This window comes from Vidua macroura, chromosome 3 (assembly GCF_024509145.1).
Source record: "Vidua macroura isolate BioBank_ID:100142 chromosome 3, ASM2450914v1, whole genome shotgun sequence".
Taxonomy (NCBI): domain Eukaryota; kingdom Metazoa; phylum Chordata; class Aves; order Passeriformes; family Viduidae; genus Vidua; species Vidua macroura.
The window spans coordinates 66,589,504-66,616,530 of record NC_071573.1 but is presented as its reverse complement, the minus strand read 5'-3'; the positions used below and the strand labels follow the sequence as shown (position 1 = coordinate 66,616,530).

General features: G+C 39.8%; 1 protein-coding gene across 1 annotated transcript in view; it reads left to right on the top strand.

Annotated features, from left to right (window-relative positions):
• RFX6 (regulatory factor X6) overlaps nt 1-12,237 on the top strand; it is a 32,888-nt gene extending 20,651 nt beyond the window's left edge. Inside the window, exons 10-19 of the mRNA XM_053973924.1 lie at nt 829-878; nt 1,299-1,458; nt 2,835-2,979; nt 4,221-4,330; nt 6,351-6,468; nt 7,559-7,681; nt 8,912-9,121; nt 9,640-10,149; nt 11,123-11,341; nt 12,071-12,237. Of these exons, the coding sequence (XP_053829899.1) occupies nt 829-878; nt 1,299-1,458; nt 2,835-2,979; nt 4,221-4,330; nt 6,351-6,468; nt 7,559-7,681; nt 8,912-9,121; nt 9,640-10,149; nt 11,123-11,341; nt 12,071-12,237 (1,812 nt within the window). The remainder of the gene's footprint in view (nt 1-828; nt 879-1,298; nt 1,459-2,834; nt 2,980-4,220; nt 4,331-6,350; nt 6,469-7,558; nt 7,682-8,911; nt 9,122-9,639; nt 10,150-11,122; nt 11,342-12,070) is intronic.
• Nucleotides 12,238-27,027: the final 14,790 nt, after the last annotated feature.

The window sequence follows — 27,027 nt, the reverse complement described above, 5'->3', positions numbered from 1 at the left end:
TACTCTACATGTGTTGTCTCAATAGATTCAATATTAACTTTACTTATGATAGATATAATGTGACAGAAGAAGAAATACTAGAGGAGCATTAAATTATAAATTGAGTAAGACCAAATTTTTCAGAAGTTCATAAATTTGTTATTGTGCCTCTTCTGTGTCTCTCACTATTTCTTATCTATAATCATGTTAGATATTCTTGACATCACAGCTGACAGAAGGAAGAAGGAATTACATTGGATTGTTATCAAACTATTTACATTAACAGAGAAAGGAGATTTATGGAGATTTATGGAATATCGTCTTACAACTTTGTCCTCCACAGTACTATTCCCTAGGGGGCATGCCAGATGGCACTGTGTTTTGCCAAAACTGTTCCATGCCTCACTTAGCTACAGGGAACTCTATGGCTGAACTCTGAATGCCTGCAGTGCCACGTCCAGTTTGGTAGAAAGAAGAGTCAACAGCACTCAAGGACTTGGGAGATGCTTGAGTATCTGCTTTATGAGACTTGGTGATGCTAGAAAAGACAAAGTGTTTATGCATCTCACTTCTACTGATGTCCCTTCTTTAAGACATGGGGGATAGCATGTCTTGTTTGCTTTTTTTCCGCATTTTACTGCTATGAGGATACACAATAAGTATATAAATATCTCATATGTTCCTGTCTAATAGTGATTGGAAAAATCCAGGCATATAAATATCTGGACAGTAGTTTGAATGGCTTTATTCTGTGTAAATTTTCTGCAATCTAAGTAGACAAGACAGACATGATTGAATGAATAAATGGCCAGTGGAAGCATGATGTCATTTTCTGTTAACTTTTTGAAGGTTCTTACAGATGTACTCATCCCTGCAACAATGCAAGAAATGCCAGAAAGGTAGGTATTTGAAAACAATCATGATACATTCTGATTTTAGGCATATTCCAGCTAAATACCAGTAATTCTATATTCTAGAGAAATTTTCTCACTGTATTTATGTTCATTTTTAGAGCAGTAGAGTATGTATGGCAAAATAGCTTCAGCTCTGAGGGCAGCTGTAGAACAGCCTTAAAATATTAGATAGCATTTTAGTGTCCCAACTGGCCCACAGTTTTTCCCAGAGGGGGTATGTATCAATATGCAGTCAATATATAAATCAATGATTGGTCATTTCCTGTTTCTTTTGGCAACACCTGAGGAGGAATTTCCAGATATGTTCAGAAGTCTGTTAGCCATAGATTGAAACCCAATTATTTAAACTAATTCCAGACAATTTTTATTGATGATTCTCTAAATAACTTTTTGTTTCCCTTATAGTTTACTGGCAGATATAAGAAGTTTTGCAAAAAACTGGGAACAGTGGGTTGCTTCCTCTTTGGAAAATCTACCGGAAAGCCTGATAGATAAGAAATTGCCTATTGCAAGAAGATTTGTTTCCTCCCTGAAACGACAGACGTCATTCCTACACCTAGCACAGGTAAACATAATAAGATTATACATTCAAAAATGTGTCAGTTGTATTCATTGCACCTTTCCAGCTATGAGATACAATGCATTATTTTTTCAAGGTTGACCTTCAGCCATAGAAGACTTAAATCTTGTAGTTTTAACCATGAGATTAGAAAGTGACCATAAATAGATCTGACCAGAACTTGAAACTTTTGTACCAGAAAAGAGAGCAAAGACCATAGTTATAATGCCATCACAGGAACCTTTTTCAATAAAACAATCAAGTGGAATATATGTGTATTTTCTTTAGCATCAATTTGGAAAACACGGGATAATTCTTGCCTAGCAAAGATTTGCTGCCTTGTCCATGTTGTTCTCTTTCTATATGACTTTTGAGTGGAAAGATGAAGTGGGAGTGACAGGTAGTTGGAGACTCCAAGGCTTTGTTGTCAGGACACAGGTATCTGCAATTAGGAGTCACCTCCGTGTGGTGGTTTTGTAAATTATTCAAAAGGATACAATGCATTTCGAGGAACTTCCTTCTATGGTAGCATCTTGGGCTTTGAAATGATAGTCCTCATGAATAACTGGAGGCACACCAGAGATTCATCTTGACTTGGTTTTCTCTTTCATAAATACAAAAACAGCATATGGGTGATCTTGTGAAGATAATCTGATAGGAAGGCACATTAGAAGAGCATCAGGAGTGTAATGAAAGGGAAACATTATCTCATTTGATCTGTGATAAACCCAGCCATGACAATAAAATTAAACATAATATGATTCTTCTCTGAGCAGTTTTTTGGGTGATCCCCAGGTGTGGGCCTGTACTGGTTTTGGCGCTGGGATAGAGTTAATTTTGTTCATCATAGTATGGGTCTATATTTTGGCTTTGTACTGAAAACTATTGATAATTCAGGGCTATTTTAGTTACTGCTGAGCACTGTTCACATACAGCCAAGGTCTTTTCTGCTTCTTACACCACATTGCTGTAAGTTGGAGGTGCATAGTGTAAGTTGGCAGAGGACATAGCTGGGACAGCTGGCCCCAGCTGATCATAGGGGTATTCCTTACCACAGATCAACAATAAAACTGGGGGAATGTTTGGCAGGGAACCACTGCTCAGGGACCTGGCTGTGCATTGGTCAGTTAGTGGTGATCAGTTGTTGCATTTTGGTGTTTCTTTTAAACTTTTAAATTATTACTGTTATTTTTATTATTTCTTTTAAAAAATATTAAACTGTTTCCAACCTAACCAGCAAATTTTCTTACTTTTATTTTTTTAATTCTCTCCCCCATCCCTTGGCAGAATAGGGAGTGAGTGAGTAGCTGTGTGGTGCTTAGCTGCCAGCTGGAGCAAAACCACAAGAGGGTTTCAGCATTTTACCTTTCTTTCTCTTGCAGATTGCTCGGCCAGCTCTTTTTGATCAGCATGTGGTGAATTCCATGGTGTCGGATATTGAAAAAGTTGATTTGAATAGTATTGGTTCTCAGGCCTTTCTTGCAGTTTCAGGGAGCACAGACTCTGATGGGGAAGTTTACAGTGAATGTAAGTCCATGGTGATGTATTTTTACCATTAAAAGTACATTCTTTCATTCCATGCCACAGCAGTCTACTTGGACTGACTGAGACAGGGCACTCATAGACTCTGTTTTCTCTAATCTAGTTCACCATAAACTTGAGTAGGTTAAGAAAACCAATTGGTTGCCCTAGCATCTCCTGCAAGAACAGAAGGTTGTGCTGGAAAGTTATCCCAGCAAGATGACTTTAAATGGTTGCTGAAAAATCCATTTACATGTCAGTTGCAAACCTCTTTTGAAACTTGAAATCCTATATGGGGATATTGCACAGATCAGTTCTTGAAAGGTTTGTCTAAAATTCCATTTCATTATGGCCTAATGTAATGGATATTTGAACTAGTTTACTTTTTTTAATTAATCATATTTTCTTCTGAAAGCTGAGCTTTAAAAATATATGTAATTTCCTATTTAGTGCAGCAGCTATTTTCATATACAAAACAGAGCGAAGTATAAATTTTGAGGTAGTTAATTATCATATACATTGTTGAAAAATAGATATAGTCATTTTCTCTATTAAAAAGAGAACTTTATCATAGGAGTCATGTTGATCAGAGATTCAGGAGCTGAAAGGAATAGCAGTGTGTTGTCCTGTAAATATAATTTCTTTGATTATGAAAGTTTGTTCTCTTTAACGATTCACAATCCTATTCACATGTTCATTTGGGTTGCCCCTTTCCCACTTTTTTTTTTGGTAGTTATTTTTTATTTTATTCTTTGTCTTCTTTCACACTGGTTAAAAAAGAAAAGAAGACGAGAAATAACTGGTCCTTCAGGCACTTTTTTGAATATGGGAATTGAGGAAATTAACATTATATCATATTGTGACAAACTTGTAAAATATGAAAGAAACATAAGACACTGCAAATCTGCCATATTACAGAGAAAGCTTTATTAGCAAGGTTTTGTTAGATAGGTTTTCAATACTGAATCTACAAAGGAATGGAAAATGCAATAATCTTCTTTTACTTCTATTTTTTTACAAAACTTCATTGTCTTACAACCTGTATCATTGTAATTCTTAAGTAATTAAAATACATGTGTGTGACGGATGTGTGTGTGCTTGCTTTGCTGGGGAATTACTTATTTCTTCGCTGCTCTAATTCTTTGATTTTTCCTTTCCATGCTACAATATTGTCATATGGCTGGTGAGTGGCTTTTTCTCATGTTCAGAATAGAGTGCAATGATATGTTCTCCTTTTTACATGGTAGATGACTCTATTACAGTGTTCCAAGAACTGAAGGACCTCCTAAAGAAGAATGCCACTGTGGAATCATTTATTGAATGGTTGGATACTGTGGTTGAGCAAAGGGTTATCAAGGTACCTTTCTAATGTTCTGCCCGATTCCAGACCAAATCCTACTCCCCTAACTCCTTATGCAGTCCCACTGATTTTTCACAAGGAATTTTCATCTCTGCTCCTATCTCCTTTACTGTGACAGGGAAGTTTGTAATTTGGTGTCAAAGATTCCAGTGATATTAGTCCAGATTAATCATGCTGAGTGGTCTTACGTGTGTGACAAACTAAGAAGTATGGTAGCTAAAACACTAAAGTCAGCACTTTCACAAACTGTACATGACAGAAACCCTCTGACTTTATGTGTGCCTGCAGAATCGCAGGGGGATTGCTCTGAGTAAGGTGAGCAAAAGTTGTTTCTTAGAGAAGCAATTCTCTCTTCCATGGCATTTAGGTGGTACTGTGTGTGGTATAAATTACTGCAGCAGGTGGATTCAGAAGTAGCTAGCATCCTGAAGAATTTCTACATTTCAGGATGGAAGATACAGTTTTGTAGCTTTCTAAGGTGCTTCACTCAGTAATTGATGGTTTTCATGGGATTCCCCTTCCCATCTCAAATTACCAAGACGCATTTTCATCACAAGTATTTTATATGCATGTAGTTATGTAGGGTTTAATAAGCTACAGTTCAGAACAAAAGAAATTATTTTTTCTTATAGCTAAGTAAAAGATATTTAACCAATCTGTGACTCTAATAACTGTAAACTAGTAAAATGGGGTGTTACATATTGTTGGCTAATAGCTGAACACTGGCCTTCTCATCAGACTTTTTTTATCTGAAAATGCAGTATCTTAGTCATCATTTTAGGTAGGATCTTGATATGAATGGGTGCAAAAGGTTGAGACAATAGAGTTAGCATCAACTGGCTGGCAGAAGAGAGACTGCCACTTACAGGAAAACCATAGATATACCCTTTTTCCTTTCTTTGCCTGTTTTCCAAATTTCAATGGAGGCAGTGATAATTTCTTTCCTTTTAAAGTACTATGAGTTTCCTAACAATTGCTGACATGTGAGCAGCACAGTGAGGAGCTTTGGATTACTCAGGGCAGTAGAGCCAAAGCAAGTCCTCATATACACAGAAATCTCCCTAGGCAAAAAAATTCCATTGAAGCTGAGTAATCTCAATTTATTTTAGACTGGAATGATTATGATCTAAATTTCATTCCACAATCTCAGAAGACAATTCCTCATAAGCAAGTCAGGCAGAAAAGGTGAAGCAATTTTCGTTCAGCATCTACTATGTGATACCATATTATTAAAGCTAATGGGTATGGTTCCTTGCATTGTTTTCCTGTACTTACGGAAGAAGTACCAACAAGTTTTGATATGAAGCTAGGTCAACTTGAGCAGAAGCTAATCATTTACAGAACATGTAATCCTTCCACTGCTGTTTGCCTTCTGTTCATGCTAAAGTGTGGCTACTGTCAAACTCACACAACAGCTTCTTTCTGCCTGCTGTTGGAGAAAGTAACAGGGCATATGTTACCACACGGAACAAATCACTGCGAGAGCAAAGTGACTGTATGAAATGAGCAGTATTAAAAGCATCACTTTGATCATCATGATGGTAACAGATCATTCTGTAAGAGAAGTTCTGACCAGTATTACAGAGATTAAATTAAAGTATAAAGACTAATTTCTATTCCTTGTTTTTATGGAATAACAGTGCCTGAGGGTGGGACCTTCCTTCCTTCCTTCCTGCCTCCCTCCCTCCCTCCCTTCCCTGTATAGTTACAGAACAACTTGGCACCTTTAATACTAGAATATGGAGTGATTTCTGTACCATCAGGGCCCAAGCATAAGCAGTTTGCTTCATCTGACATTGACAGACAAGATTTTATGACTGCACTCGAAAGAGTGAAGGCTGCTCTTTTACCAAATTAGGTCACAGAGCAAGGAGATAGTTTGAATCAGGCAACTTGAGTCACTGCCACATCAGCCTGAGTTAAGCACTCCTTGAACTCTCAAGGATATTCAGTTCTCCTCTCCTGTTGGCAGAAAGCAAGTGAGCATACCTAACAGTATTTTACTGTTCTTTTTTAGGCAAGCAAGCAAAATGGGAGGTCCTTAAAGAAGAGGGCTCAGGACTTCCTTCTGAAATGGAGCTTCTTCGGTGCTCGAGTGATGCATAACCTAACTCTAAACAACGCATCAAGTTTTGGTAACCTGAGCTTTATAGAAACACTCATATTTTGTACATATATGTTAAGCACTTACTAGCTTTCCACTATTTCCTGTGCTGAGGAACCCATGCCAATCTAAAAATTCTTTGATCAAAGCCACAAATACTGTGTGATGTATTTTTCAAACTAACATTTTACAGTAAATACTAGCAATATTTTGCTGGTGACCTATGTCATAGGGTTGTTTCTAAATGGTATTTTTCTTTTGAATTGCTGTTTTGATACTGCTTTGACATTTAAGTGCTAGAAGCTTTGTTTGTTTTAATATGGCAATGACTGCATATCTCAGTGTAAGAGACAAAAGATTTAAATTTTTGGTTTTGCCTGTGTATCAGTTTGGTTAAAAAATACTGTTGTATATAAGTTCTGGTGCATGGTGTGTTTTAATAAAAGCAAAAGGAATTTGGCAGTCATCACACACTTAATTTTGGAATCAGTAGATGATGGATTTAATAGTGCTTGTGGCTTTTAAAAATCAAGGGTCACGTGCATCTTTAGGAATGTTTACATTTTTGGGAACACTCAGAAAGAAACTTATATAAGAGAGAAGATGACAGAGCAAGTGAAACAAACTCTAGTACGTAATGTCATATTTTTAGCCATAGGTACATTGTTATCTAAAATTCAGAGGGTATTTGAATGGGTATTTGTATGGACACATACATTTTTTTAATGTGATATATCCTTGAAATAAGGTCAAAGACTTTACCAGTTATTGTCTGGTTATTTAGCACAAGGCAAACAGAAATAGAGCAGAGGCATTCTAGCAGACTTCAGCCTTATCTAGTTCCACTGTGTGCTCTCTTCAAGTATAAAGCATGTCTCACTTTCATCAGTATTTTTCTTTGATGTAATTAGTGGTCAAATAGCCTACAGGACAGTAAACAATTGAGCTAGGTGGGCCAGTGCAAAGAGAGATTAGAGCTAGAAGTTAGGCACTATTCCTTGTTGGTCTTGCCAGGTCATTTAAAGTCCACAATTATTTGTTTGTTTCACTGGCTTCTTGTGGAGTGGTGAGAGATGGTCACAAAGATAACTCAGCTACTCTCTCTCTTTCTCCTCCAAAAGGTTCTTTTCATTTGATTCGCATGTTACTTGATGAGTACATCCTGCTTGCCATGGAGACACAGTTCAATAATGACAAAGAACAAGAACTCCAGAATCTACTGGACAAATACATGAAGAATTTAGGTAACTAGAGCTTGCTTCTTTTGCATGTTTAGAAATTGATGTATTTGTTTAAGTAGAAGCAGGTTTAATGTGTTCTCCTGAAGGTGTGGCTATGTGCAACATGGTCAAATTCATCTGGAAGGTTTGTGACCATTCACTCAGCAATTCATTCCCACCTTCCTACCACAGTCCACTTCATAACATTTTGTTGGAATGTCAATACTAAGGATCACTGAAATTATCTTGGATGCAGCAAAGATTTGTAGGTACATCTGAAGGGCCATGAACTGAAGTGTGAAAAGAGGTATAAATAGCAGAAAGGGCAGGAATTCCTTATCCAGTTTTTCCCCAAAGCTTAAATATGTAATTACAACTTGAACCAGGAATCTATTAAATGTTACCAGAGTGCAAATATCCCTTCAGCGTCAAGTTTGGAGCCCTATGTACCATGTGGTTGAAGCATTACTACATGGAAGAGAAACAAAATTATTTGAAAACAGTATCCTTAACATTTTCCATCTACTAGGCATCTTCAAAGCTAGACAGTTTGAAATTATATGTTCCAGGTCATTTGCTATAAAAAGAATGAAGATTGATTTTAATCAAGTTCTGATCCAAGTTAATCATTAAAATTCCAGTGAAACTTCAGAAGCTTGCAGAATTATTTTTTATTAGCATTAGCACTGGCAGTCAATCCTTAGCTTTTTTGTTGATACTCTAAATCTTCACTTTGCTACAGGAAACATGCATAGAATTTGTCTGACAGTAAGTGCTGCACTTCTTTCAATTCAACCCCCAAAAAACCAAAACTTGGCCTGTGTGACAGTTGCCTTATCCTTGTGTGTTTAGGTGAAGTACTTGAAACCATAAGGTGAAATCATGGTTTCCTCTGAAGAACAGCAAAACTGACTTTATCAATAGTCTGCAAAAAGCTGAAGAACTCTTGAGTATAACAGATGCTTTTCCCTAGATATCAATATGAAAAGAGAGTTCAGGCATTCTAAAGTTGCCATTGTTAATTCTTTAGGATGAAGTGTTGATCCTGATTCAGTCTTAATGCACTTTACTTGACTTCATTGTTGACATTTACTTCAAGGGAATAAATCAAATTCATACTTTCAATATGATGGCTTCAGTAAGGAGCTGAAACTGTGCGATGTAGATCTGTGGTCAGGGAAAATGATACAAACAGAACTAATGTGCAGTGAGGATACATAACAGCCAACAAGGGTTTTTCATTTACCCTTCCAGATGCAAGCAAAGCCACCTTCACTGCATCACCAAGCTCTTGCTTCCTAGCAAATCGCAACAAAGCCACTCCTCTACCCAGTGACACTTCAGTCAAAAACGAGTGCCTAGGAGAGCAAACCTACGTGTCCTTGTCAGCTGGCCAGCCCAGCAGTGCACCTTCTGGTCTGAACCCCTTCACCACAGGAGATGGGGAGAGTATGCAGCTGACAGGTGTGTATCAACTCTTCCAGCTTCTCCTTCCCTAATTTGCCTGTTAGTCTTTCAGTTCGTGGTAACATTGCTGTAGAAGGAGCCATGATCACATGCACTTATGAAGACCTCTAGTAAACAACATTTCATGAGCTCACATTCTGTGGTGATTTACAGAAGTCAGCAATTGTAATTACCCTGCCAGTAATAGTTCCTCTTGGAAAAATTGTAAAACTCTCTTAGAACTCTTGGCTTGGTGAGGTTCTTGTGAGGAGAGAATGAACAGTAAACCTGGAACACATAAGTATTTAACTGTTGAAAATTCCCACTGAATGTGGCACCTTGAAGCTGGAGAATGAAAGGGAGAAGTTTTATATCCTGAAGCCATGAAATAAAAGTTGTGAATTATATAGGTGGGGGCCAGTGCATAACTTCTGTAAAGGTTTCAAATGGTAATCTGCACTTCATTAGAGAGTTTGTGTCTTAACAGCAGTACTGAGATATGGACACTAATCATGGTTAATGTTTATTTATTCCAGATCAAATGGAGCTGTCTCAAAGCACTGGTCACCTCATGACTCCACCCATTTCACCAGCCATGGTCAGCCGAGGAAGTGTTATCAACCAGGGACCAATGGCTGTGAGACCTCCCAGTGTAGGTCCCATGTTATCGACACATTCACAGTGCTCTTCCTACTCAGAACCTTTTTATCAGACTTTGTCACAAACTAATCAGAATTACTATGGAAATAATTCCAATTACCAGGCTATGTTCAGGACACAGGCCCATTCCACCTCAGGAGTTTACGACCACAGAGCAGAGTCCAGCCGATTCAATGCCTTGAGTGAACAGCAGTTCTCCAGAGACTACTTCAGCAACAGCTGTGCCGTGTCTCCCTACAATGCCAGATCCCCTTCTAGCTATGGTCCCTCCAGCATGTCTCAGGACACATACAATATGCAGTTTCTGAATAGCGGGAGTTTCAATTTCTTGAACAACTCAGTATCTACATGTCCAGGAGCAGCTTATCCTGCTAATGCTTCCAACGGTATAAATACATGTTTTCTTTTTCCTTTTGTTTCTCTTTCATTGTTGGAGTAAAATGCTTTTTCTCTGCCTTTTTTTCTATGGAAGATGTATTTCAGCTTTTATTTATACATTCCTGTTTTCCACTTCTTGATAACACACAGAGATTGTAAAGCAGCTTAATAAGCTACTTAAGGGTTTATTTTCCTCTGGTGAATCCTCAGTTGACCTCAAATGTATCTCCTGCCTTATGTTAATCTTCCTTTGGTATCATCACCATATCTTGCAAAAAGAAGCAAAACCAGGATGATCTTGTGGTTTAACAATCTCTTGAAAAGCTCCCAAAACATTTGCTATGAAACAGAGAAGACACAAGATAGCTTACCTCAGGGATCAGCATAATGGACCATTCGAGTTGCAGGGTGGAAAGGAGTATAAAAATGTGCACTAGCAATAGTTTGGGATTTTGTCCCTCTCATTTCTCATACTTCAAATATAAAATCACTGCTTCAGAGGTATAGTCAGCAAAACACCTCCCTCTTCTGGAGGAAAGACACAGTGGAAACGTTACTTTTATACAGATTTGTCTATGCAGTGAGTACCTATTACCCTGCAGATTTTCTTTCCATGCATGCTTTCCTTGTTGTAAGCTTCAGAAGGAAGCACTGAACTGTGCATAGGACTCCCCATGGTGTCTTGTAAGGCCAATGATTGCAGGCTGTGTTTGATTCTGAACTTAGAAGGAAAGAGCAATTTTCTATACTGAAGGCATGACTGAACCCTTACCATATTTTGGTTTCCTTGTTACCACATCTCTTTTGGGTCAGTCTTTACATATGCTGCTTACTTTCCTGGGCTGTGTGTGTATATAAATAATCTTATTGTGAAGGGCTGTAACAAGTAACAAGTAACAAGTGCTGTTTTTCCAAGGTTATCACAGGCTCATACACTACCCAGTAGTTTCATTCATCTTCTTTTTTTCAATCTTCAATTAGGATATTATGGAAACAGCATAAATTATTCAGAATCTCACAGACTTGGAACAATGGTGGACCAACATGTTTCTGTAATCAGCAGTGTCAGCAGCATTCGGCCACTGCCATCCTACAGTGATGTACATGATCCGCTGAACATCTTGGATGACGGCAGAAGAAAACAGACGAGCTCCTACTACTCAGAGTCCTCACCTTCTATTGTCTGCCGGACCCCTATGCGTAAGTACAGCCAACAACTGAGGAGCAGCTTTGAACTTTTTAGTATCCTATCAAATGCTGAGTATTAAATTGTAGCTCACATACACAATATATGGAATGCAACACAGAGATGAAACAGCTCGGTACTCTGGATGTGATTTCCTTAAAACTGAGTTTAATAAATTTGCTTCCATAAGGAGGTCTATAATCCATTGTCCAGGAGCAGTGGAATGATTGGCCTGAGTTGCATAAAAACGTGTATTAGGAAGCACTTTCTAATTATTAAGTAAACTAATAATAGACTGGGCTTTTCTAGAGTCTCTTGGAGATCCTCACTGTCAAACAGATCAAATGAATCCTGGGTCAGGGCTGTCTCAGTATTTACTTCCTGTGCTCTGGTCCCCCATTCTATGCTTCAAGAACTGTGTAGTAGGCAAAGCTCCCACTGACAGAAATACCCAATCCTGAAGGGTTTATTTTGGTATATGCCTTAAACAAATAGCAGCCAAGTATGGTCTCACATTCTAAAAAGGGTTGCATGGAAGATATAAGCTAGGGCACTTTATTTCTACACAAGATTACATCTTCCTACTGCTTACCTGTTAATCTTGCACAGAAGATCAGACATTTCTGTCCTTCAGATGATGTGCCTGGTAGACAGGAGTTTTCATCAAATGAAACTGGATTGTGATTTTTGTTAAATTCAATAAATTGAAAACTTAGAGTGATGTTAACCTTTTTTCCCCACAGCTTCAAACTTGCAAACCACATCTTCTTCACAGTGTATGTATGGAGCATCTGGTCAGTTCCCTTCCCAGGAAAATCTGGAGGTCCATGCCCCACCAAGCAGAGATATGGTGCCATCTTTACCACCAATCAACACTGTCTTCATGGGAGCAGCTGCTGGAGGAACCTAAGTGAGAGAGACATGTCTGTGCCCTAAGCTTACTTTCCAACCCCAGACATTAAGGCTATGATGATAATCCCCTTCCAAGTTGCTGGAAGATAAAAGTAGTACATATAGGTGTTAAAGAAGCCATTTTAGCAATGTTATCAGCCCTCCACACACAAAAAATAGCCATATTTCGATTGGGTCCTGCTTGTGAATCTCTCAGGATTGTTCTCACCATTACAGCTTTTTGGTCAGAAATTCAGGGTAAGCAGAAGGAGTCAGTGATTCTTGCATGCAAGAATAAGTTGTAAAGAAATTATTACATCTATTCCTAATTTATTAAAAATGCTATTTTAGTCTTTCACTTATATCTTTATATATATATATAAAATGTTTATTTAATGCCTGTGTTGCTCATTATTTATTAGGACCAGAGTAACTGTTTACTTTCTCATATTTGACAGATTGTCAAATGTATGTATCCTACCTCCTATGGAAATGTTTACAAGGTCAGTTTTTACTGTTTTAAATGAAACTAAGCCAAACTCTAAAGTTTTTTTTACTGTTGTGTTCTGGAAAGTCAATTTCAAATGTTTAGTGCCTACCTGTGTAAGTGAAAGTCCTCAGGAAATAAATAAAACCTATTATGGAGATTTTATTTCTCTTCCTCTTAAAATAAAACCAACAAAACATGCAAATATTGTAAGCTAACTAATTGCAGTAGCCTGCTACTGTAGCTGGATAACTGAAGGAAATGAAACTCTGCCACTAAATGTTGTGGGATTTCAGAATTACCTGTGGTATCAGCCCAAAGCTTTTTCTGATGGAAATCCATAAAAATATGTTCATCAGCTTTCACTGGTTTAGGGCAACTGTGTAAACTGAGACTGAAAGTAATAAAGATTATTAAAAATTTTTGCAACCCTTCAACAGCTATTTTAATTTTAAAAAGTATTTTATGAATGCCATGATAATCTGTGCACAAACACACACTTATTTATGTCTCTAGAGAAGCCAAGAATATTCACTAGTGGTCTTACAGAGGACAGAGAAGAGAACACATTACAAAACAAACTTCTTGCTATGCATTCATGAAATAGCAGGTGTTATTTTATAATCAGATTGTCCCAACACAAGATTCAGGTTTGGGTTTGAATCCATTCCCATTCAGTCCATTAAATATATGCTGAATATTGTGGAATTGAGGAAAAGTGCATTTTTTGGTGGAGGAAAATGGGACACCAGGATGAAGCTCTTCTTTCTAATTCTGTATAACTTCCTTCAGTATCTCTCTATCGTCAGAAGTTGGACTGCAGAAAAGCAATCAAAAGCATTGACTGGACTGGGTTTTGAATAATTCTGGATATTAAACACTTTATGTAGAAAAAAGACACCTTAGTTCACTAATTGAGAAGTGGAAGACTTCAGCTCAATTGCTTCCTAATTCTGGATGAAGACTTAGTCTGTGACCAAAAGTACCATAATGGTGCAAGAAAGCTTTGGTTTCTATACAAATTCTCTACGAGATGTAATGGTAACACAGATTGTTCAATATTTATTGGGCAAAGCTTTGTAGCAAATGAATTAAGTACTGCAAAAGACTTCTTACTTCATGACTGTTCAGGATATATTTTGTCCTAAAATTTGTCCTATAAAAGGACATGGTTCCCTCCCTATGTATGCAGGTCACCTCTATAGTCAGTGACAGGGGAGGAGATGCCTCCTGTTGCAAGGAGTTAAAATGGGGAGTATGACGGTAAGGGATATGCCACTAGAGCAAGGGATATGTCACTATCCTGAGATCCTTAGCTCCCTCAGCTAACAAATGACATGGCACAAATTATTAATTTAAGGTCAAAACTTCCAGGTTGTTGAATGTATGTGAGGGGAATATGTAGAATTTAGAGAAAGTAGGCAATCACTAGCAGATAGGGTCTTAGTCCATTAGGCTCCACATAAAAAGAACTCTGTGTACATAATTTCTCAAATGGGATATGGGATTTATATGCACCATTTCCAGTAATTTTCTTTTTGTTATGTGAACCATTTTGCACTGGGTTTTGTTGGGTTTTTTAGGGTTCCCCCCCCATAAACTACTGTGTCTGCACATCATCTGAGATATGATCATATGTCAGTAATGCGCAGATTCTCCAGAAAGCTGCAGAACACAAAGTAGCATGAAGTATCACACTGTTGGAAATTGCAGTTCATTGTCAAGAGCAAAGAGCAATAAAAATATTCTAATATTCAAATAGCCAAGTGCGAGAATTCTCTCATAGTGCTGCAGAACAAAACAAACCCATCATAATTGTAACTAGAAAAACCAAATGAGAAATTTCTATTTTATGACTCATTAGTTCAATCAAATAAATGGTTTGATGAATTCAGTACATTTTGTCTGTATAAAATGAAATAACTCATAGCTTTTGTGAATTGCAGTAAATTATATGAAGAATTAATGGAGTCGCTATTTGGTGGTTTTGTATTAGTAAGTTCAGTTGCATTTCTGTGGATGCATTAATACATTGGTTTTAATATATACATGCCTGGAAATCTCTGTTAAAAATTTAAAAATTGTACTTATTGAGTACAATCAGTGTCAATGAATCTTGCCTAAAGGAAAAGTAAAGCCCTTTTTTTGAGAAAGAAACATAAAAAATTAAATGCTTTTGATCTATTTTGTCAGTATCAATTACTCTGAACTAGTGTTAGGAAAGGCAAAAGAGGTGGGTAAGCAAGTCAAATTTGCTTCCACTTCTAAAGTAAAAGTGATTCTATACAAATTATATCAACTAAGATGAAGTAACAATGGAGGAGAACCAATTGTCTTGTGAGCCATGAGCCCATGCCTCGCTGTACAGAATTTGTGCTGGAAGAGGGATGCAGTTCTTTGACCCTGAAGGTAATTAGGACCATGGGAATATTGCTTCAAACTCAAAATTAGCAAGAAGGTTGGCTTTTACCTTTAAATGTGCAATGAAAGCACAGTGAAATAATTTGCAAAAGTAAACCTGTGTATTGTTCTGTCATACCACACGCTAAATCACTGGTCAGATCAGCATATAAGTGATTGTTGGTCACTGAGAGAAAGGGAGTCTTCGACCCAGAGCCTCATACCTGGTGCAGGCTATTAGAAGGTCACAGAAAGACAAGAGTAGGAACAGATGTTTTGCATGATGGAACACAGTATTTTTTCCCTCAGTATGGGGTCAGGACTGAGTGGACATTAGGCTTATGGAGCAAGAAACAGTGGTACAAAAAAAACCCCACTCTTAGAGCACTTGGAGAAAACCTGTAGAGATGTTATCAGTCTTAGAAAAACAGATATTTGACACTAAAGAATCAATACAGGTTATTGGTGCCATACCTGTGGACAGAGGTGTACTGCTACAGGCTGAGCATCCCACACCACCAACATTACTGTTCCATCAAGCAAAACTTAAAAGGGTTGAGGCTGCCTGCTAGTGATTAGATCAGCATAGTTCAGGAGGCTGAACATGCTTTTAAAAACTGAGGATAGATTAGAATTAGTTTTAGGTTTGATATGCTCCAGATTATAAGTAACAGGCTTTTGTATGAATAGTTTTGGGCTATGGTTTAACTGGAATCACTAACCTAACTTTAAAGTTTGGATTAAATTTTATATTAGCCATGGGATGTAGTCTGGGCAAGGATGGTCTGGTTGATATGGGCCTTAGGACTGTTGCAAATAAGCTATGCTAAATTGCCTGCCTGAAAGAGGTTGTAGGTTTAGTTTTTATTATGCACTCTGTAGGATTTGGGAATAGCTATGACTGGGTTTATGGGCTTGGATTCAGGCTACAGTGTTGGATGAGCCTGCATAATGCCTGAGCTTAGCTTGTGTCTTTTGCCATAAAGGTTTGTATGCTGTGTTTAACTTTATATAGTTAATTCTTGCACATTTGATGCTTTCTTGCTAGTGATGTACTCAGGATGGAGCTTAAATCTGATTTAGCTTTGGTATAAGGGTTGACTTCAGACGTTGGGTCAGCATGAAGCTGAGACGACAAAATATTGTTGGATTTAGAAGTGGCCATCAAGCTTGACTTAATGCTCCTGCTTAGAGGGACCCACAAACTATGCTTAGTTCTAGAAAAAAACAGAATGTAGAGAGAACAATATAGATTAGTATTGTACTCAGAACTTTAATTATGATTGACTTAGAACAGGTAAAAGTGAGGTGTTTCTGCATGTTTAGCAGGGGCTGTTGAGCTTACACAAAGCTTACTGTCAGACCAGATGATCTAGTTATATATAATTCCTTCAAGGTCTAGCCTTAAGACTGGACTTAGAACTGATTTGAAATTAACATTTGGAAATGTGAGAAGATTAGCCATGTAGGATAAAACCAGATCTAGAAGAAACAAGTGAGACTAATTTGGAGTTTTAGGTGATGGAGATCACATTATCAATCATACTTCTGAAGTTGGCATTGTGAAATCTGAGATTATGGTTGAGGTTCAGGTCAACATGAAGCAATGAATCTGAACTAATTATGGATTTAAGACCTTCAAAGGTTTATGGTTATTATTGACATTAATAAAAGTCATTAGTTCTAGATAAGAGTTGAAGTAAAAGTCTAGGACTAGGTCAGTAATTGTGTAATGCAAGATTAATGCATGTTTAAGTAGTCATTAGCTGAAACGTCTTTGATGGAATGGAGATGCATCTTTCACAGCCTAAGATGAAAATGATCCCTTTAATGGAAGGACTGTAGGACCTGTAGCCTCAAGAGAGATGCTGCAACATTACTAATGGTTAGACCTCAAATAACCAACGCTACTGGGATGGTGAAAGGTCAGCAAAGTAGGAGATCTTACTGCAAGCTATGCTGCTTCCATGGTCACCAGACATTTGCAGCAACAAGTCTCAGCAGAATCCCTTCTTACAAGGACCTGAGGCCTTATACCAATGAAAGCATAAGCAGAAAAAACAGGAGGAAAGCAGGGCTGGGATCTGAAATATCATGCCCACTGCACAATGAGAATGACATCAAATACTATCTCTCTACATTTGAATTCTTTTCTATTTGCACAGTTTTTTTCCCATTTAATAGTGGCTGAATGTTACAATGCTGCACAGAGCAGTGGTTACACAACTGGGAACACGTAAAAGATTATATTAACAACTGAACTAGGAAAATCTACTTCCCTTCCTTTTGGCTTAGTTGATTATTATCTCTGATCAAATAAAGGACCACATGTTCCTACTGCCCTTGTGCCCTGGTTGCTGCAGTAAAAAGAGACATACAGTGAAATTTAGAATACTATATGCCTTTTTGATTTCTGTCAAGTTTAATTTTCCCATACAATTCAGTTTTGTATAGACTTCATTGATCTGTTTGGCATCAAAATACGTAGAGATCACTCTAAGTTTAACTAAACTGACATGTTTTTGAAAATCTCCATTACAGTAAAAATACCAACTGTGCGTAATACGGTAATAGGCCTTCCTCTCTTTCTATTATGGTTTGTACCAAGCTTCATCTTCAAAGTATGATCAGCCTTCAAACACTAGGCCAGATGTATGAAATCCTCTAACAGCATCATTCCCTTGTCTCTAAACATTTTTTCCTATGTAGGCATGCCATCCAATGACTGACCTACTGGGTCTGTGCTCCTCCACACCCTATCCACAACAGCTGTGATTTTCTGACACTTCCCAAATTTCAGTTCTTGGTGAGCACTTGCATTTTAGAGATCACATGGCCAATCTCCAGGCATTCTTCAGATAGCAGTGACCCAACTTGTGGCTCCTGAGAAAGAACTGATGAAATAATTCAGTGCCCTGGAAGTAACAGTTCTCTTTCACTTCCACTTCTGAAACTACCAAAATACATGTCATTGTATGATTGATAGTGTGGGCAATGTCTAAGGAATTTTTGAAGATAATATAAAAAGTTTCCTACTACTAGGTTTATTTTAGAATTGAAAAGTGAGTTTCATTCTAAGTAAAAGCTATGTGGAAAGTTCTTGGATATTAATTTTTAAAAGAGTGAAATATTGAGGATGAAACCGAAATTGACTCAGTCCATTGTACTGGGGAGATAACACTTCACTTAAATAAATAATTACTAAGTCATAGATTAAGTTTGATATTGAGCTATTCCAGCTGATCATGGTTTTTACTCATTTGGAAGAAAGTCAGATCTCTGATCCTGCTCCAAAGTTTACATGTAGTGGAATGGTGCTATCAGAAGGAATTAAAAACAAGTCTATATAGTCAGCTTGGTTTTCTTCTCTATTTGCAGAGTGATCTTTATCTCCTGACTGTACAGTCAATCCTGTACAGTCAGACTCATGCTTCAGCCTTTAGCCAAGCTGTTCCCTTTGAAGAAAAATAGTGAAAAAGCCAATATTTTGTCCATTGCAGTGTCCACATCTACTCTAGATCATCAGTGTGATCTCCATCCCTTCACAGTCTTTCAAAAGGAGCCTCCCAGGTCTCCTGCTCCATCCAAAGAACTGGGAATGAGATTCACGCTACTTCTGCCAGCAGTCAAGGAATGATGTATCACTGATAAGGGATATGCCCCTGAGGACAGCTCAGATGCAAGCAAAACTGTACTATTTCAGCCTAAAACTTTGTCCTTTTCTCATCTATCTCCAGGCAAAATAGTGTTTGGCAGGTGGCCGTCCCTAAGGAATGCTTTTTCTCAGCAAATCCCTTTCCTTAGCCCTTGCTGCTCTTAGACATTCTTAGAATTGTGGTTCACATGATTTCCATGAGCCTCTCCATGTATCCTGCGGGAATCTTAGATGCCTCAGCTAAGACTGAGATGTCTAGTTGGTAACAGGTCATGTAATTGTCATGCAGTTAGTACATGACAAGCTTTAAGCCCCTTCATAGCTGGCTTTCCATGACCCTGAAAGTCTCACTGCAGTCTGCAATGTCTGAGGGTGAGATATTTTTCCACCTGCTTGGACTACTTGGTGAGCTCCAGCCCCAGGCTGGCTGCAGCCCTGCAACAATGCAAATATAAGAGCTAATTCTGACCTCCAAGAAATGCTGGTCTCATGGCAGACTGGATAGAACTGGACATCACACAGCCTCTAGGATGAAACCAGATGTTTCAGAGAGTGTGCAGTGGAAAGAATGTGTTTAATCAACATCTGGCTATGTGCTCTATGTCCTTGTGGATAAGCTGAGAGGTGAGCAGAGAGATAAACTAACAAGTGCTTGGGCATTTTTGAATGGCATTTGGAGTTCAGCTTTGTTAACACTGATGGGTGAAGAGAGCTTTTGATACATATGAGTCCTTAATTCTGTAAGTAATAGAAAATATCTTCTAAAAATATCCAGACATATAGATACCTTGCTTCTATAGCAAAACTTATCTATCTTTAAAGAGACTGATCTTCACCCTTGCATGCTAAGCAGAAAAACACATGAAAACATGTAAAGCCCCCCGAAACTGCCGGTCTCACATTTGAAAATGCTATCCTCTATTCTTTCATCTTCTTGACAATTCTAAAGGTAAGGCAAGGCTTCCACATCTGCATCCACATCTTCCACATTCAGTTTCTCAAGTAAGCAAACAGTTCTTCTGAAGTGTTGCACACTCAGCAGTTCCTGCTGGCTGGCATTAATGAAATGGCTTTACCAGGAAAGTGCATGCTGGAGAGCCACGGAGATGAAAACATAACTCAGAGAGGGGATGCGTGGGGGTGGGCACTGCTCTCACTTCATGTCACTGGCCTACAGCAGCACTGGGTCAAATGCTACAGTTTTCCCCAACTACAGCATGGTACAAGGGCTCTGATTTATGAAAAGAAATAGTTACAGTGGGATTGAAATTAGTGAAACCCAGTGTAATTGATAACAATGGCTACTGCTGTCAGATGGCGTTGAAGTAAATGGAATTTCTCAGCTACCTACAATCACGCTGCATTGACCAGTTTTCTGTCTGCTTTCAGGAATTTCGGTGAATTAGTAATTTCCCTGTGAGAGGTTCATGAAGCGAGTCGGTGGGACAGGCAGTTTGAGACACACCAAAGGGTGGCCAGCCCTCTATCAGCTTCAGTAGTCCTGGAGTGCTGACAATACTTAAACAGCAAAAATCTGCCTCTCTCAAGTTCTGTTTTATCTGTTTTGTCCCTCAAGAAGAGCTTCAAAAGCTGTAGTGCCAAACAAGATTAGGCTGAGATCAAAGCACAGGTCTATGCAACCTGTGTGATGGATATGATATGTAGGAGAACATTTGGATCAGAGATTTAGGTATATTGAACATTTGATGTCTGATTTAGCACTTTAATCTGTCCTGAAAGAAAATTATTCTTTGGCAAATTAGAACAAGAGAAAAAAAAAAAAAGTGAATTTTGGTGAATACAGCTGGGAAGATCCCCTGCCAATTCTCTCTCTCTTCTTTTTTCAATAACTCAGGTTTATGCGACAAGATGTGAGAGTGTGTTTATCTCTCTCACATGTTGGTCAAAAGACCTCTGCCAAGCTGACTGCCAGGAACAGAATGCAGGTGAATACACAAAACTGGGGCAAGATTAAACAAAACTAAAAGACATATTTAACCAAGGGGTGCACTGAATTGCCTGACCTAGTGATTTAAATTCGGAGCAGCAAAGCAGGAAGCAGGAATCCAGCAAAAGCCCTACTTCATCTCAGCACACATTCAGCATGCATTTGGATCTGCTAAAACTGCAGACCAGAACACCTCATGGAAATAAAACAAAAGAATCCCACACAGCTGGGAGAAAGGAAATTTTTTTACCGAGGCAGAGAAAAATAGCCTAGGTTTTAATATCTGTCATTATTACTATCGTAACTATTTCAACTACGATCATCTTCTTTGCAATTACTTAAATTACTTAGTCGCACTGGTGAAGGCCCAGAATTCAGGATTGCCAGGTGCTGATGCTCATTTTGATGGGAATGCCAGATCATTTTACCCCTGGAACAATTTGCTATGGCTTACTCCATACTAATTAATGCTGCTTGCAGGAGTAGGCAAATCCTGAGGGATTTGTGCAAAATTATACTGTGCTACTCTTTGAGCAGCATTGAGAACTTCAGCTACAAGGTGTTGGATTTCCTGGTCAGCAGGAGACATCCTCAGGTAGCCCAATGGACACAAATGGCTTCTTTAAATCTGCTTCTCCCTCTTCTGCCTTAACCTTCTCTTCTTTTTGTCTTCCCTAAGCACAAAGAGCTCAGTAGTTCTCCACAGGAGCAACTTCTCTTGCCAGGCTCTGCCCTGTTTGACCCGGCGCTCCATCCCCTTTTCTTACTTCTCCCAGTGGAAGTTCCTGGCAAGGTCTGAGAAGTCAGTCAGAAAAGGGAGGTGCCCACTCCGAAGCCTTCTGCTTTGCTTCTGGGACAGGAGGAGCCAGGAGTGGAAGTCCTACATGCACCTCCTCTCTCAAGGAGAGCAAATTCTGTGCACTTCTGCAAGTTGTCTTAGAAAAGGGAAATTATTCTCATTTCCCCCTTCTATCTCCATCCTGAGGGGGGCTTTGCAATTAAAAGCATGATGGCGTTTTGTACCCAGAGAGGAGGAGCGGAGTGGGGGGTGGGGAAATTGCCATGTACCATAACAGATGGTTTAAGTGCGGTGATTACAAAATCCTGAAGTTAAAATAGTTTAATTACAAAGTCAATACTGCCTCCAACCTCTGCTAAGCCCCCAGTGTAAAAACAACAGACGGTATAGTGCAAACGGTAGGAGAATATTTAACCAGAACTTTGCATTAGCTACTGCAGTGCAGCTCTCCATCAGGCCTTCAGCAAACGGAAGATCAACTGATTTTCCCAGCCTGTATTTGTTAACCATCTCTGCCTCAGTATCAATGGGCAGCTCTGAGAGAGCCACAAACAACCCCAAGGAAATAAACTGCAATACTATACTGCACACAGAGGCTCAACAGGGTTGTATGTAAAGTCCAGTATTTCAAGGGTACCTAAGAGAATAATTAGCACCTTGTTAGGAATGAATACAGAGGTAAAAAAGATGAGCAGGTAGAGGTATTTATACATAAAATGAAAATAAAATTCAGTGAAATAAGTATTATATATGCTGGATTTTACAGAAAAAAACCAAAACAAAACAAAACAAAAAAAAAAACCAAAACCAAAAACAAAAACAAATGGGACAGGGAAAGCAGCAGCTCTATAGATCAAGTTGTAAGGAAATCTCACTAAGCTGTGCTCTTGCAGCTGAGAGCCTTGGTGCTGGTCTTAGCCCAGTGTGTGCATGTGCTACATATCCTTTAGCAGTGACAAACCCTCCCTCTGTTGGCCCGTGTCCCTTATAAACACCCCGTCAAGCATGGAGCCAGGAGAGTCAGAGGAAGCCTGGCTCTACTTTGTTAGCAATATGCTAAAATCCAGTCCCATCTGCCTCCATCATGACACAGCATGAGGTGTCCACCACCCCTGCTGCACATGAAGCACTGTGAGGAGCTGCTCACTCCCCTGTTTGGGTGGGTAAATCAGGGACTGGGCAACCTGGAGACAAGAGATACAGACCTGTGAAAGTAAAAGCCAAAACAGACAAGTGGGAGCTCATCGTCAACACTTTTTCTTATCACTGACCCCCAGGCAAAATCAAAAAGTAAAGTAAGAGTGAAAATTGGCTCCAAAAGTGACACTAAAACATGGAGAAGATCTCATAGCTGTGATCCCCTTTATAATTTTTATTACAGGGTTTGAGAGATGAAGTCTAACGTTGGGTGTTTGGGATCACAACTGCAAAGTCAAATAAGAGTTTCTAGTGGCTGATTTGTTTCTCTGGGGTTCTTGGTAAGTAACAGGATTTGGATCAGAGAGCAGCACTGACTAAAATGAGGGGAAAGGACACGCTGCTGTATCTAAGGGAAGATCCTCTGTAATGATAAGGAGGAAAGAGGAAACATTCCTAGGACCTGATCCTTCATGTTGCTGTATATTCCAGTGCAGCTTTTAGGAAGTTAACTTTACATATACGAGCAGATTCATTGACTTTCAATTAAGACTAAGTGCATGCTGAAGTGCTCCATTTCATTAGAGTGGAAACAATGCTCTTTAATAATAGAAAAAAGCCCCATAAACGAATGTTCTGGTGGAAATCACAGCATGAATGGCATAGCAGTGACAACACAAAACCAGCTTGAATTATTTTTGTACGTGAATAGAAAATGCCTTTTTCTTTTCCTAGAATATGATAACAAATTGTTTTGTTATTAGCTATAATAGCATATAGCACTTTGAAGTATATTGTAGAGGACTTGAGAATGTCTAGTAATTTCTTTAATTCTCAGGTTTGCCTCCTTTTTTTACCCTAAGCAGGTACTTGTAATGAGGAAATCAATCCAAATAAATAAGGCATGGTCACAGCCTTATTTTAAAGATTAAAAAAAAAATCTTAGCTTGGGGCAGAACTCTTGAGTTTATATACAACCTCAGCCTCTCCCCATAGTGCATGTTGGACACAGTTGCCATGACTGCTCTCAGGATAATCCTGTTTTTAAGCCAGTTGCTCTTTAGTGACTGCTCTCACCCAGAACCACAGACACTGATGCTCAGTACCCAGTTCTGAGAGCAGAACTCTTCTCTGTCAGGAGATAAAATACACCTTGAGCACCCTTTCCTGAACAGATTACTTGAGGGAAAAGCTGTGAAGTGAAAGCATCTCCTCTCTCTCCTCCTGAACCCAAACAGGAGCTAAGCATGGAGGCTGTCTTCTGTGAGGAGCTGATTCCTACAGGTGTACATTATGTAGACCCCATAGATAAAGACACGTAGGAGTTGGAATACCAAAAGTCCAGCTGGAGTTTGGTACCTAAGAGCTCCTTATCTCTCCTGCTATGGCAGGGAGACAACTGACACTGTTTCTTTGTCCCAGTATCACACCAAATATCCACTTTTTGGAAAGGGCCTTGTATCCTGAGGAGGGCACAAGAAAATAGGTAATTTTGAGTGATTTCAGCTTAGGTACTGCTAATCAGAGGCATGCTGGGAGTACTGCAGTATTCGGCTGGGAATTTTGGCTGTCATCATTGTTAGACAAGCATAGCCTCAGGAAAATCATGCCAACATCACAGTTATGATGTGTTTCAAGAAACACAGCTCTTTGGGAGAAAGTGTGTCTGGTGATGGATTATAACAGTGCTACTAAACCAGGCTGTCCAATGGTAGCTGTTTCACACAATGCACATTCAGGATATACCACACGAAATGTTGGTTTCAGTAGGAATTTGGTGAATAAATTAGGCAGAATTCAGCCCTAAGGACTGGAGTCTTTGACTTCACACACTCCCACAGATTTCCATTCTTTGTGGGATCTCTGCACTCAGAGATGCACACAGCTGATTTCACTCCAAATTCTTTAGCAAGACTTTGGATACAAAGTGCTGGCACATGGGCTATCAGTGCTGTCATCGCTGTTATCGGTGCTCTCAAAGTGCTTGGCGACGCTGCCGGGGATTACGGCCCTGCTGTTCTGGCAGCACCAGATGAGGGACGAGGAGGAGGAGGAGAAAGACAAGTTGTCACCACCCAAAGCTCACCCTCAGAGAGTCTGGAGGTGACATGGCAGTGCCTGAAGCCTGAAATCTATCTGTGCAGTTCATAGAGGAAGATGCAATTTCAAAACTAAGCAGGATGAATCCTGTTGTTGTAGACTGACCTTTTTTCCTCCCAACAAACATTTACCCAGGGTTGTCTCATGACTGGCCGACTTTTGTAATCCATTAGAAGGCGATGCTGTTGCATGGCATGATCAAACACCAAACACAGCAGAAAGGCCATAACTATATCTAAAAAGCCTTTGCTTTGTCAAAGCCTTTCACTAATGCTAGCAACAAAATTATTGAGGTCTGTAATGAGCTGATCTCTTGTTAAATAAGCCTCCTTATGAGAGTGTTAAGCTTTATATCTGCTTTCAAATTAAACACTTTGGATTTATTAATGTTTCCTTTCCTCTCCAAATTTCTTTGTTGAGAAGAGGTGCTGGAGGAAATGTACTGGCAACAGTAGGATGTGAAGTATAGTTTAAAATACATTAAACATATGTTGATGGGGCCATTAGCAGAGTTTATAGATACCACCACCTGTCTCTTATTCCACTTGCCATTGCTTTAGTGACAGAAATCATACTGTAAGAGAGGTGGTGTTCTACCATTAAATCTTTACTCCTGTGTCAGAAAGAACATAGGAGTAAATTCATGCCTAATTGCTATTAAGCATTTTCCATAACGGTTGACTTATTGAGCCATATACTTTTATTTATAAATAAACCTGAATAATCTATAAATAAACCTGAATAAATGAGTAGAGCAGGGGCTAAAGAATAAATACCACTCTGAGTTTGGATGAAAAAGAGTCTCTGAATATCTGAGAGGGGAACCCTTTGCCACTATAAATACTCGGCAGAGCACTTGATGCTTTACTTGTTTCTTTCAAGCCAGGAAGCGTGATCTTAGCGCATCACTGCCAAGGGCACTCTTGGACCCACCACATGTAGGATTTATTGCCTTCGGGTAAAACAAAAAAGGAAATTATTAAAGAAACCCAAATAACCCACTCAATAAAAAAAAAAAAAAACAAAACAACAAGGTAATAAAATAAAATTACGATAAAGTAAAGTAAAATGAATTAAATAAAGCAAGGCAAGGTAAAGGAGCGCTGACACCGCTTCGGCCCTGGAGTGCCCCCTGGCGGGCGCGACGCGACACTGCCGGCCCTCGCAGGGCGCGGTGCGGAGCGCGGAGCGAGCGCGGGGCAGGCGCGGTGCCTGCGGGGCGGGATGTGGTGCGGAGCGCGGGCGGGCGCGGTGCACAGCACAGTGTGGGGCGCGGTGCAGGGCGCGGTGAGCAGTGAGAGAAGGGCGCGGTGCGGGACGCGGTGTTGCAGTGAGAGAAGGGCGGGGTGCGGGCGCGGTGTGCAGTGAGAGAAAGGCGCGGTGCGGGACGCGGTGCGAGGCGTGCGCACGGGGCAGGCACGGTGCGGAATGGGCGCGGTGCGGGAGGAGCGCGGAGCGCGCAAGGCCGTCGCTCTCGAGGAGGTTCGGAGTGCGGCTCACGGCCGGCAGCACTGTTTCTAAACCCATGGTGAGAGCTGCGCCCCGCTTGCCGCGGAGCGTCAATTGCCCCCGGGCGCCGGCGTTTGCCGTCTTCCCGAGGGGACCACCAGTGTTTGTGCGGCAGGGGAAATCCCAAAAGTGTCCTTGGTCTCATGGTTAAAAGGGACGCAGCAAGGCAGTCACCCCACAGGAAGAGGGGCGCGAGTGGCAGAAAGGAAGGAGGCTGGTGGAGCTTCATGCAGCCTCAGGGAAAAGAGAACGACGCCAAGATTCAGTACTGAGGTGGGGAGAGGGGAAGAGACCAGGCAAAGACCTGTAGGTCTTGAAGTTGTATCAGGCATGTGGGCAAATGGTGAGTGCATCAGAAAAGGTGCGAAAAAAAAAAAAAAAAGAAAAAAAAAGCTTTCCTAAAAGTCAAAGTTGAATTTTGCAAAACTAACATTCAGAAAATGTTACTCATCTACTCAAAGAATAGGCCTTTGCCCAACCTCTCCTCTGCCTGCTAGGCAGACTGGGGAGAACCCTTCTCAGGAGCAGTTCCCAGCACCTCTGGTCTTCGTCTGAACCCAGCCCCAGTGCCACTGCCCGTGGGTGTCCCCTGCACAAGCACTCATGGCAAACAGAGCAGGTGAGGGGAAAGGGATGGGGCTCCTTGCAGAGCCCAAGTCCTACACAGAGCGGCCGAGGGAGCTGGGGTTATTTACCCTGGAGAAAAGAAGGCTTGGGGTGACCTTATGTTTCTCTACAACTATCTGAAATGAAGTTGTAGCAAGATAGGTTTTG